General features: G+C 37.8%; 1 protein-coding gene across 4 annotated transcripts in view; it reads right to left on the minus strand.

The window, feature by feature from the left end:
• The window catches only part of NEIL3 (nei like DNA glycosylase 3), a 527,805-nt gene that overhangs the window by 13,388 nt on the left and 501,061 nt on the right, over positions 1-13,356 (minus strand). For all 4 annotated transcript variants that reach the window (XM_070364103.1, XM_070364102.1, XM_005887169.2 and 1 more), the window contains 4 exons: positions 10,623-10,757; positions 10,105-10,318; positions 3,954-4,028; positions 2,053-2,219 (listed from right to left, as the gene is read on the minus strand). In XM_070364103.1, the coding sequence (XP_070220204.1) occupies positions 2,053-2,219; positions 3,954-4,028; positions 10,105-10,318; positions 10,623-10,757 (591 nt within the window). The remainder of the gene's footprint in view (positions 1-2,052; positions 2,220-3,953; positions 4,029-10,104; positions 10,319-10,622; positions 10,758-13,356) is intronic.

Here is a 13,356-nt window from a genome sequence, read left to right on the forward strand (position 1 = left end):
AAAAATGTGAATTTTTAAAAATTTCAAAAGCTATCAGTTCATAGAAAACAAATACATACGGAATATTAATCACTTATTCAGTAGACGAATATATATTGAACGTCTTCTGCCAGAAACTCTTATACGTTTTTGATCGAATAAATGTAATATTAAAAATAAGAAACCCCTATATTTGTGTAATAAAACATTATCTAACCATATTTCAGATCTCTGATAGTAAAATGGGGTGAGGAAGCTGAAAAAAAGGGAATATAGCATGGTTTAGAGAAAAGTAATTGTTAACAAAAGGTGATGAAGAAAATGAAACATAGGAACAAGGAAGAAAAAACAAAAGACAGCTGGAGACATACTGATGGAGACGTAATGGGGACCTGGACCACATCACTCCCGTCCCAGGGCCCTGAGCTCCCCAGACAAAACGGTGCCTCCGCCCTCCCAGGCCTCCTCACAGACGTGTATTTCCCTGCTTACCCTCCTGTCTCCAACCACCGCATCCTGTTCCCTCTCTGCCCTTTTCCATCCTACTGTGTAGTTAGGGATACCTCCAAAGCTCAGACCTTGCTTCTTTTCTCTATACTTTTCCAGGGAATCAATCCTGTGTTAATACTTCCACCAACAACACAGGTGTAACCATCAAGCCTTCATCATCTACCATATATGGATCTGGTCCACATATCCAAAACTTGATTTATCTCTTCCATTCCACCCATCTTTCCCAGTGCTGTAAAGTGAAAATTTCTGTTTGGGGGCTTGGAACTTTTTGCATTACCCCACATATCAAATCTGTCATAATTCTTGCTGGCTTTAGGTGACTATTTTTTCCTCCATTTCCAGTGTCTTGACCTCAGGCCTAGTAACCATCTCTTGCCCATTATACTACACAAGCCTTATGTGTGGTTCTTCATTTTCTATCCTAACATTGCTATAATCAATTAAAAAGTCTTTAATCTACTGATTTAAGTGAGACATGAACCATTCCTAGTACTACTGGTTCCGACCGGTTATCCCCACCCTAACAGTAAAACTAGCTTTTCCTATTTAACAGCTTACAGTCTTCACGTGGCTTGGTCAATGTTACCATCAATGATTTGAGGTTTGTGGCAATGCTTTTCCAATTAAATAATGTCTGCTTGCTCATTTACTTAGCCAAAATTATATCTCTATAAGAAATATCAAATTACACTTTTTCTACGAGATTTTCCCAAGCTTTTGTGTACCTATAAACAGCTAACGTCCCTGCACTCTTGTAGCACTTAATGTGCTTCATGTCTGTACTGATTATTCTGACTTAAAATCACAAATCCTGCAGCTCCTTTATATGGTTAATATTTCACCCAGCCTTCCCCAAAGAGACCTAAGGTGTCTTACCAGGGTAAGTGTACACTGGGGAAGAACTCAGCAAACGTTTTGCAGACTACAGGACCCTAATTCTGAACTGATACCTACTTCAGGAGGCCCTAAGTACCACTGTGCTCCACGGGTCAGAGCAGGGGCTTTTGCAGGTCAGGAGATCAACACAGTTTTAGCTCAATTCTCGCAGTGGAGCCAGTGGGTCCTTGAACCCACCCAGTGGTGAGTTCCCTGCTCTGGAATGCAGAATGGGAACAGACTGACTCAGCCACTGGCTGAATCACTGCATCTATGTTTAATAAGTAGTTGGTTGCTTCACCAGGAAGACAGCAGTTCTGTAAAGAGAGTTTGCTAATGTTTTCTACTATTAATTAAGAACTCTGGAAAGTAGTTGCATTTTTCCAATTATTGACAAAACTACACTTCCCGGTAATCATTTTATAAATGAGACAAAAGCCAAAGCCTGGATATTAACATCAAACTTACAGCTTTTCTGCAGAATCAGAGAAGGCTCATAAGTCATCTCCAGCTCATTCTGGTTTTTGGATGATATTATTTACTATTTTCTTCCAAGCCTTCAAATACTTGTGAGTTATGTTCTGTTCTTAATAGCCTGATAGCTCTTCAGCTGTGTTCTCTTATTAATAGCCCTTTTGTTAAGAGAAGTGGGGCAAACAGAACACTTTAAATTAGATTTCTCACCATATGTCAACATGCTGAGGATTTTCCTTCTGACAGTGAGGACAGAAATATGTCATTCTGTTATTCTCCCCTAAGCGACACACAGTTATTTTGCAGCAACACTGACCACAATTAGGACGCTTGTAAACCTTATAGTGTTTAGAGAGAGCAGATCCCACTTTGCAGCACTAAAAACAAACAAACAAAAAAACATTATGTTATACACAAAACAGTGTTGATATATTCTTGAAAGTCATTTCTAAAAATGATTTGTTAAAAATTTACATATTTTATACATATGTCCTCATAATCTTTCTTTCATCTGAGAAAAAGATATTGACAAGATTCAGCAACATTTGTCAAATAAGATTTGTTTGAAGTAATTAAGCCATTATTTTATAACTTATTAGTATTTAAAATTGCTCTTTGCATGGTTTTTTACCCTCTTATCTAAATAGGATACAAAAGTACTATAATTTAAAATGTCTTTCATGCTTTTAAGGTTTTTATAATTAAAAATAATTATGTGGTTATAAGAAAAAGACTAGATTAGCTTTAAATCTGATTATTTTTAGAACACTGAAGCTGCTCACTTTGTTTCAATAGCCAAAAAATTTATTTCTACAGGGTAAAGCTTAATAAGATCATCTTCTTCGCTGACCTGAAAAGGGACAGTTGTTTTTAATCTTACAGGTTCAATTAAAAAGAAGAAAAATTCAAATGCCATTCTAGCAGCAAACATGTTCCATTTGGCATAAGTTCTATTTCAAAAGACATTGATTATTCTCTGTCACAGTTTTATTCTACTCACATACACATAAAGCTCCTCTAAAGACAATGTTTGGGATTTATATCAGCAGTGTGAAAATTTAAAAGCTCAGAAATACAGCAAATAATAGTACAAGCTGAAAATTAAAAAAACAACCCATAATAATTTAAGCCAAGTATTGAAATACACATCTTAACCTGGGCAGAAAATGGGTAGTTATTTGGAATCATCTTTCCCTAAAAGCACAAGTGGGCATATATAATATTAAAACAGCCACAGATACTTAGGACAGGTATATAAAGCTAAAGACTCATTAACACTTTAGGCCAACTAATGAATCCTAAAATACCTGACTTTGTAACAATAGCAAAAATAAACATTTTCAACATAGAAAATGGAATGTAGAGAAAAAAGGACATATTTATGATAATTTGTTTAAAGATAAAATATGTTTCTGTTTAGTTGCTCAGTCATGTCTGACTCTTTGCAACCCCGCGGACTGTAGCCCACCAGGTTCCTCTGTTCATGGGATTTCCCAGGCATTGGGACTGCCATTGCAAAGGGTTGCTATTCCTTCTCCAGGGGATCTTCCTGACCCATGTCTTCTGCATTGTCAGGCAAATTCTTGATGGGTGAGCTACCAGGGAAGCCCATGCCTATATACACAACTTTCAAAATTTACAGTTTAGTTAGGCCTTATTCTCAAAACAGCCTCTGTGTTAAAACAAATATTATCCTATTTTATAGATAAACTAAACCTAAATTAAGTAACCTAAATAATATTAACCACACAAATGGTAAGTGGCAAAATGTGACTGAACCAAAGTCTATATTTATCCCAAAGTACTGACTCTCTCTCTAGACTACCTACCTTTTACTTTTATATGCCCCAAATTAGAACATGAGTCTAAGTAACATGCCAACATACCTGTTCCCCAACTTAGTATAAACATAATTTAATGTAATTATAGTTAGTTGGGACTAACCTTTGACCTAAAATTTTAAGATGTTAATTATGCCCACAACATGTCACTTCTTCCCACTGTGCTCCTACGCTCTTACCCTTAGATGGCTACATAGAGCCTTAACATTTTTGGTGTAATTAAAGGGAAATAAGCAACATTTTGAATAGTTGAAAAATGTTTGCTCTTACCCTGTAAAAAAGGATGCTGAAATCACGTATCATTTTCACAAGGTGATGGATCTGTTCATCTGTTAACTGACAAACCTTAAAACAGAAAAACTACTCAGGACAGTTTCATAATTTGTTCATTACTGTAGACAGTAGTACCACTTGCCAGTTCTAAGAGTACTATACATAGATTTGAAATATATGCATCTCTTCTAAAACTCATGTATCTATTTAGTGTTCTTAACAGCATTGACCATTTCAAGCACAGATAAATAAACACCATTCTAGAACTTTTTTACAAAACAGAAATGAACTCAGAGACATAGAAAACAAACCGAAGGGGTATAGCAGCAGGGGTGAGAGTGAGTGTTAGGCCCTCAGCTGTGCCCGACTCTCTGGGATCCCATGACTGTATCCCGCCAGGCTCCTCTGTCTGTGGCATTTCCCAAGCAGGATACTGCAGTGCGTTGCCATTACTTTCTCCAGGGGATCTTCCTGACCCAGTGATCGAACTAGGGTCTCTTGCACCGCAGGCACAAAGGAAGCTGCCAGTGGTGGGGTGGGGGAGATAAATTAGGAGTTTAGGATTAGCAGATACACGCTGCTATATGTACAATAGACAATAAGGTCCTACTGTATAGCACACAGAACTATATTCAGTATCCTGTAATAATATATAGTGGAAAAGATGTTGAAAAAGAATATGTATATATACGTGTGTATAACTGGACATGGTCAAGCAGGAGATGGTAAGAATAAACATCGACATCCTAGGAATCAGCAAACTAAAAAGGACAGGAATGGGCGAATTTAATTCAGATGACCATTATATCTATTACTCTGGGCAAGAATCCCATAGAAGAAATGGAGTAACCATCATAATCAACAAAAGAGTCTGAAATACAGTACTTAGGTGCAACCTCAAAAATGACAGAATGATTTTGGCTCATTTCCAAGGCAAACCATTCAACATCACAGTAATCCAGGTGCCAAAGAAGCTGAAGCTGATCACTGCTATGAAGACATAGAAGACCTCCTAGAAGTAAAACCTAAGAAAGATGTTTTATTCATCATCAGGGATTGGAATCCAAAAGTAGGAAGTCAAGATATACCTAGAGTAACAGGCAAATTTGGCCTTGGAAAACAAAACGAAACAGGGCAAAGGCTAACTGAATTCCGCCAAGAGAATGCACTAGTCATAGCAAATATCCTTTTTTTAACAACACAAGAGACAACGTTACACATGGACATCACCAAATGATCAATACCGAAATCAGATTTATTACATTCTTTGCAGTCAAAGATGGAGAAACTGTATACAGTTAGCGAAAACACGACCTGGAGTTGACTGTGGCTCAGATCATCAGCTTCTCATAGCAAAATTCAGGCTTAAACTAAAGGAAACCAGGAAAAACACTAGGTCAGCCAGGTATGACTTAAATCAAATCCCATATGCATTCACAGTAGAGGTAACAAATAGATTTAGGGGACTAGATCTAGAAGAACTATGGACACAGTTCTGTAATATTGTACAGGAGACGGCAAACAAAACCATCCCAAAGAAAAAGAAAAGCAAGAAGGCAAAGTGGTTATCTGAGGAGACTACAAATAGCAGAAGAACGAAGAGACGTGAAAAGCAAGGGAGAGAGGGACAGGTACATCCAATTAAATGAAGAGTTTCAAAGAATAGCTAGAAGAGACAAGAAGGCCTTCTTCAAGCAACAGTGCTCAATGACAGAAGAAAACAACAAAAGGGGAAAGACCAGAGATCTCTCCAGGAAAACTGGAGACTTCAAGGGAACATTCCGCCCAGAGATGGGCACAATAAAGGAAAAGAATGCTAAAGACCTAGTAGATGCTGAAGAGATCAAGAAGAGATGGAAAGAATACATGGAAGAACTGTATAAAAAAGATCTTAAAGAACTGAAGTACTGCGATGATGTGGTTAGTCACCCAAAGTCAGATGTTCTAGAGTGCGAAGTCAAGTGGGCCTTAAGAAGCACTGGTGCAATAAAGCTACTAAATGCAATGAAACTCTAGCAGAACTATTCAAATCCCTAAAGGACGATGCCGTCAAGGTTTTGCATTCATTATGTCAGCAAATCTGGAAGACTCAGTAGTGGCCACAGGACTGGAAAAGGTCAATCCTCATCCCAATTCCTAAGAAGGGTAGTAACAAAGAATGTGCCAGCCATCAGACAATTGCACTCATCTCCCATGATAGTAAGGTCATGCTTAAAATCTTGCATGCTGGGCTTCAGCATTATGTGAACCAAGAGCTTCCAGATGTCCAAGCTGCGTTTAGAAAAGGAAGAAGAACTAGAGACCAAATTGCCAACATAGCTGGATTATAGAGAAAGCAAGGGAATTTCAGAAAAACATCTATGTATCATTGATTATGCTAAAGCCTTTGACTGTGTGGACCATGACAAACCATGGAAAGCTCTTGCTGCTGCTGCTTCTGCTAAGTCGCTTCAGTCATGTCCGACTCTGTGCAACCCCATAGACGGCAGCCCACCAGGCTCCTCTGTCCCTGGGATTCTCCAAGCAAGAATAAATGGAGTGGGTTGCCATTTCTTTCTCCAATGCAGGAAAGTGAAAAGTGAAAGTGAAGTCGCTCAGTCGTGCCTGACTCTCAGCGACCCCATGGACTGCAGCCTACCAGGCTCCTCCATCCATGGGATTTTCCAGGCAAGAGTGCTGGAGTGGGTGCCACTGCCTTCTCCAATGGGAAGCTCTTAAAGAGATGGTAATAGCAGACCATCTTACCTGCCTCCTGAGAAACCTGTATGCAGGTCAAGAAGCAATGGTTAGAACCTGTATGGAACAACTGATTGGTTCAAGATTGAGAAAGGACTACAACAGGGCTGTCTGCTCTCACCTGCTTCTTTAATCTGTATGCTGAGCACATCATGAGACATGCCAGGCTGGATGAGTTACAAGCTGGAATCAAGTTAGGAAGGAGAAACATCAACAACGTCACATGTGCAGATGACACCACTCTAAAGGGAGAAAGCAAAGAGGAACTAAAGAGCCTCTTGATGAGGGTGAAGGAAGAGAGTGAAAGAGCCGGCTTAAGACTAAATACTGAAAAAACTAAGATCAGGGCTTCAAGCCCCATTACTGCATGGCAAATAGGGAACAGGTGGAAGTAGTGACAAATTTCCTCTTCTTGGGCTCCAAAATCACTGCGGACAGTGACTGCAGCCATGAAATCAGGAGATAACTGCTTCTTGGCAGGAAAGTGAAGATAAACCTAGACAGAGTGTTGAAAAGCAGAGACGTTACTCCACCCGACAAAGGTCCATATAGTCAAGGCTAAGGTCTTCCCAGTGGTCATGTACTGTTGTGAAATCTGAACCATAAAGAAAGCAGAATGCCAAAGAATTGATGCCTTTGAACTGTGGTGTTGAACAAGACTCCTGAAAGTCCCTTGGACAGCAAGGAAATCACACCAATCAATACTAAAGGAAATCAACTCTGAATATTCACTGGAAGGACTAATGCTGAAGCTGAAGCTTCAGTATTTTGGTCATCTGATGTGAACTGATGACTCATTGGAAAAATCCCTGATGCTGGGAAAGATCGAGGGTAGAAGGAGAAGAGGGTGTCAGAGGATGAGATGGCTGAACGGCATCACCGATGCAATGGATATGAACTTGGGCAAACCCCAGGAGGTGGTGAGGGACAGGGAGATCTGGTTGCTGCAGTCCACGGGGTCGCAAAGAGTCGGGCATGACTGGGCGACTGAATAACAACATAACTGAATCACTTTGCTGTACACATGAGACTAACACAACATTGTAAATTAACTATACCTCAACTTTAGAAAAAGTGAAAATTAAAAGAAAAAGAAAAAATACCATTCTTATTTATAAACTTTAATCCTAAGTTCAAGTATTTATTGAATATCTACTTTGTATGGACATCTTCAAAGCCCCAACATTGCCTATCACAGCTACCTTGAAAAGTTTTGCAGGGGATAAAGAGGAAAAGAGAAAAAAAAAAAAAGACCACAAAGAAAGAGGGGAGGGAAAAACAAGCAGAGGAGTAGATGACCACCAAAGTCACTGTCAAGTTTTAAAAAGATATGAATTTATAGACATGCATTAATACTAAAGTACTTGTTAATACATGGAAGAACTCAGAAACAGACTTTACTGAAGATTTTTTTTGTGCATAGCCTAGTATAAATCTCTGGGTTCCCCTTGTAGAATTAGTTATCATTTGGCACATGTAGTTTCAACAGCAATTCCAGAACAAATTCTTCCTGATGACTCACTTTTGTTGTGTGTAATGAATACATTTTTACACAATGGAAATAGATTTATCAGTGCCTAAAATCTAAAACTGTTTAATCAACAAAATCCTTCTAAAAGTAAATATTATCTATTTTTTCATTTATTTAAAGCTTAAAACATATGTATTATACTTCTCAAACTCATTTATTTTTTACCACATCTTATGTACTATGTTCAGTCATATCTTAAAATGCTAAACTATACTTTTTCAATCATTATACATATGCTTTTAGGGAACTAATAGCTTACCATTAATTTTTAACCTACAGGCATTATGGGCAAATGATCTCCTACTAGATGAATGGCTGGCTAGATATAGTGATAAAAAATAAATTGCCAGTTTATCAAAGATAATAACAATGCTCTGGATAAAAACACTCAGTTATTTTTTCAAAAGTATTTTCCATAGAGGTCAAGGTGATTTTAAAAAACTCATAAACTCATTCCTGTTATAATTCTGTTTTGTTATTCTGAATTACAGAAATTTGACTAGCTTGTTCCAAGGGTCAAAAAACAAACTGAATCTATAACAATTATTAACTAGTTTCTCTGAAAACTTATTTCCTACTTATTTGGATTGCATAAAACCTACCTGGGAAGAAATCACCTAAAATAAATAGTTATCTTGGGAAATATGTAAAAGATGGTTTAGTTAATAGATACTACTTGGGTCTGGATAAAAGCTCTAATGTAACTTTCTTCCCTGGAAACTAAAATGTATGTATCCTTCCACCTGGATTTGAGTTCTAACCTCTCTGACCTTCTTACAACTTGGCCTATTAATCACCATTTTCTTTTTTTTAACCTCTCCCGCTCTGCCAGTTTCACCCCTCGCCAACATATAAATAAGTTCACATCACTTCAGTTGAAGAACAAGGGAAAAAAACACCTAAAGACCCAGTTCTTATCCTAACATCTCCCTCTGGCAGTCAAATATTTTCCCTTTGCTCCAATCTAAGCAGAAGGCAATGGCACCCCACTCCAGTACTCTTGCCTGGAAAATCCCATGGACGGAGGAGCCTGATAGGCTGCAGTCCATGGGGTCGCTAGGAGTCGGACATGACTGAGCGACTTCACTTTCACTTTTCACTTTCATGCATTGGAGAAGGAAATGGCAACCCACTCCAGTGTTCTTGCCTGGAGAATCCCAGGGATGGGGGAGCCTGGTGGGCTGCCGTCTCTGGGGTCGCACAGAGTCGGACACGACTGAAGTGACTTAGCAGCAGCAGCAGCAAGTTACCTTAACAATTACTCTAAATTTTGCTTCCATTTCCTCACCAATCACTTATTCTTAGTCTTTGCATCCTGACTTCCAGTCTTACCATTCCATCAAAACAGCATTTTCTAATGTCACAAATAGCTATACTGAGTGAGTGCAGAGTATGAATTTAAAATGCCAGATACTAAGAGAAATTGGTGACCTTAGTTCCTTTATACATTTGCCAGATATTTCTTTAATGCCTTCCATGTGCCAAACACTGTATCTAGACACTCAGATATGTCATTGAACCAAACGGACACTTTCCTCCTAAGAGACTGTATTCTAGCAGAGAACAGATCTTACATACTATATATGTAACAAGTAAACATCAGGCTGTATTTGAAAGTGATCAGTCGTATGGAGAAACAAAAACGAAAAGCAAGTTATAGAAGACTCGGGGGATGAAGTGGGCACAACCAACTTTAAAAAGAGTGGCCAGGGTTGGCCTCACAGAGAAGCTGACAATGGGCAAACATGCCCTGACGTCTGTTGGGGAGAGTGTGCTACTGACATTCTCTCCAAACATGTCAGGCCAAATTTAAGTGTTCCTCGTCGAGCCCTTCACAATATTTAAAAATATAAAATTATTTAAAAAATACTTAAAACCTACTTTGACAGAGGGATGGAAACCACTGTCAAAGAGAGCTTCATTTTTGATGATGTTTCCCACCCCAGGCAACACTTTCTGATCCATTAGCACGTCACATAGCATCCGTCCTTTCTGCTTTTTCACTTCACTTTCTGCTCTGGAGAAACTAAATCTAGGGGAACACACATCTAATTCTTCCATCACTCTTATTCTCTGTTGGCTTTCTGTTGAGTTTCTAAAGAAAGGAATAGACAACACATTAATCATGGGCCTGGTTACAATCCACAGAGTGTCATTTTAAATGAGCTTGATATAAACCCTTCACATTAACCAGCATAGAAAAGTTCTATAGCCAAACAATGAAGATCCTATCAAACTATGTTATTTGAAGGCTCTTTTAAATAACTTTTTAAAGTTATAAACCACTTTTTAAAAATTTGTGTTTATTTTTTTCATTTCCACATGTGACATCCCAAACCCAACTGCAGAGCCAACTTTGCAGTTTTGCAGCAGAAGCATTTTCTAACTTAATTTTTTACCTGATTTCTACTGATGAGTCAAAGAAACAAATCAGATCTTTGGTGAGCTGTACTTCAAAAACAGGAGAAACTCCATTCTTATTTTTAGACTCAAGTGGATTAATCACGAGGGAGCCTTTCATTCCAAAATGAATCCTGGAACAAAATCAAACCCATTTTTGAGCAGCAGAAAGTATATTGTGCATTAAACTTTTGTTTCTTCATTTATTGAAATATAAGCAAATACCAGTCACAATAAACACTCAAGGGCACAAAATGATAGCTAATAGCACATATTTTTTTTGTTGTTGTTAATGGTTTTGCATCCTTATAAAACAAGATATGGCAATCATTTTTTCAACCCACAAATAAAATAACTTCCTAGAGAAATAATAAGACCCTGACAATAATCCCAAGAAAACATCCCCCTGTTCTCTTTTCTTGTCAGATGAAGTATCTTTTTTATTCACACAACAGTCTACTGTTTTCTCAGCCTTTTCTGAGATTCAAAGGCTTGGGGTGAGATAAGGCTAAATTTAAATTGCCTACAGTTGGTGTTTTTATGAATTCTACAAAGCCATGAACACTCACATTTCTTAGTTCTAGCCACAGTGGATTGGAAATGTTCCCATTCCAAAATGAGATCTATAGCTTAAGACACTTATTCTTTTTTAACCCCCTCCCCTGCTTTGGGACAACACAATGAAACAATTTTTTACAAAATCTTTCAGATCAAAAGAAAAGAGAACAAGTCAAAATACCATTGTCTTAAATTCTTTTAGATTCCTTCTACCTTCATATGTATTGGGAAGAGGGGATTTATAAATATTTACAGTTAACTTGAAAGCCATAGTGCAGTGATGAAAAATTCATAGTCTTTCAGTTTTTATAGGATTGATTAGTATGTCCAGTTAAAAAATAAAGAAAAAAAGTGGTTCTATGAGACTTCTGATGATGAAGATCAGAAATGATTCTCAAGATGAAATATTGTGTCCTGCCTTTCAAATCCTTCTCCTTATAGCTTTGTTGAGTTAATAAATATGGCTTTTTTGGCAGCAAATGTTACCGCTCTATGCTTCTAATTCCAAAGCACCATGTTACAGTATTGTACAAGGTTAACCAATCTAACTTTAAAAATGTGGGTTTTAAACTCTGTGTGCCCTACTATCAATCATATATGCATTTTACATGCCCCATAGTTCTTGACAGGAAAAATGTGTGCCTGTAAGTACTCTATAATTTAGCTTATGGAGGTTCAACCCCAGTGAAAGGTGTACAACTGTCATGCCCAGAAGCCATCATACCTAAAATCTTTTCAGCTGCATGGCTCATAAAGTGGATTCTAAATCATTTTCTATAATGAAACTGCATCCACATATAAAATCTCAAAGGTTAAGACCCAATTCAAAGGCAGGAGTAGTCTCAGTAAGAACCCTGGATCAAATACACATACGTATACCTTTTTTTGGTCTTACGAATCTATTTAGGGAGAAATGTGCATAAAAATAACTTCTTATAAACAAATTTTAGTTAATTTTTATGAAATAGCAAACTGTTGTGATAACCACACCCCACGAAAACAAATTTTGTTTATTGTTACATACCCTTTGTCTAAAACTAAGAAAAACTTAACAGTATCATGAAAATTTTGAAGGCATAGTAAATACCTGTACTGTTACTACAATCATCATACTGATGTCTTATAAACTAGGACATATATCCTTATTGTATTTGCATTCAAGAGTCAGATTCGTTTTCAAGATTCCTCATTGTTATCAACCCAGTTTAGGAAAATTTGATTAGATCGTTATTTCTTGACATCTCAAGTTCCCTCCACCCCAATCCAACTGGTTTCTTGAGCTCATTCACTGTGCCTAACATGACTGCCTGCCCACAGTGGGCTCCAGGCCCCACCAGGGGCAGTCTCTGTCCCTTCCTCTGATCCCACACTTTTGACACAGTTGATTCAGGAATGGACACCTGAGTCAAGCTGGATTCATCAGAGTTCTCCTGACAAACTTATTTGGGACAGAGAGAGATCAGTTTCTTGTTAGGACTGGGAGACCTGGGAGATGGGAGCTGTCTGTGATATTACTGACAGGGCACTGGGCACCAGAAAAGCCAAAGGAGGCCTGTCTGCACAGACACAGACTGTAGAGAATTTCAGAGGAAGAGAATCACGGAATGCAGAGTCCTCATAGCATTTAGTCTTTGCTTCCAGTTCTACCTCAAGGCTGACTCCATTATCTTCAGGTATTAAAAGACACTCATATTCTGATAACAGATAATTATTAAAATTGTTTAAATTGACCTGCTGCAACTTACAACCAACATTTTAATATGAAAATTGTGTCCAAACTAAAAGCTGAAGTGATAGTAAGAAAATTGTATATTTTCTCCAGTTACACATAAAACCATTACGGTAACTAAAATAGAAAATAAGTTACTGCTTCAAAACCTTATTTTTCACGAATTAAGAACTTGCAGATGTACAAGCTGGATTTAGAAAAGGCAGAAGAGCTAGAGATCAAATTGCCAACATTTGTTAGATTATAGAAAAAGAAAGATAATTTCAGAAAAACATCTACTTCTGCTTCATTGACTATGCTAAAGCCTCTGACTGTGTGGATCACAACAAACTATGGAAAATTCTTAAAGAGATAAGAATACAAGACGACCTGATCTGCCTCCTGTGAAACCTGTATGCAGGTCAAGAAGCAACAGTTAGAATCAGACATGGAACAACTGACTGGTT

Source organism: Bos mutus, chromosome 27 (assembly GCF_027580195.1).
Source record: "Bos mutus isolate GX-2022 chromosome 27, NWIPB_WYAK_1.1, whole genome shotgun sequence".
Taxonomy (NCBI): domain Eukaryota; kingdom Metazoa; phylum Chordata; class Mammalia; order Artiodactyla; family Bovidae; genus Bos; species Bos mutus.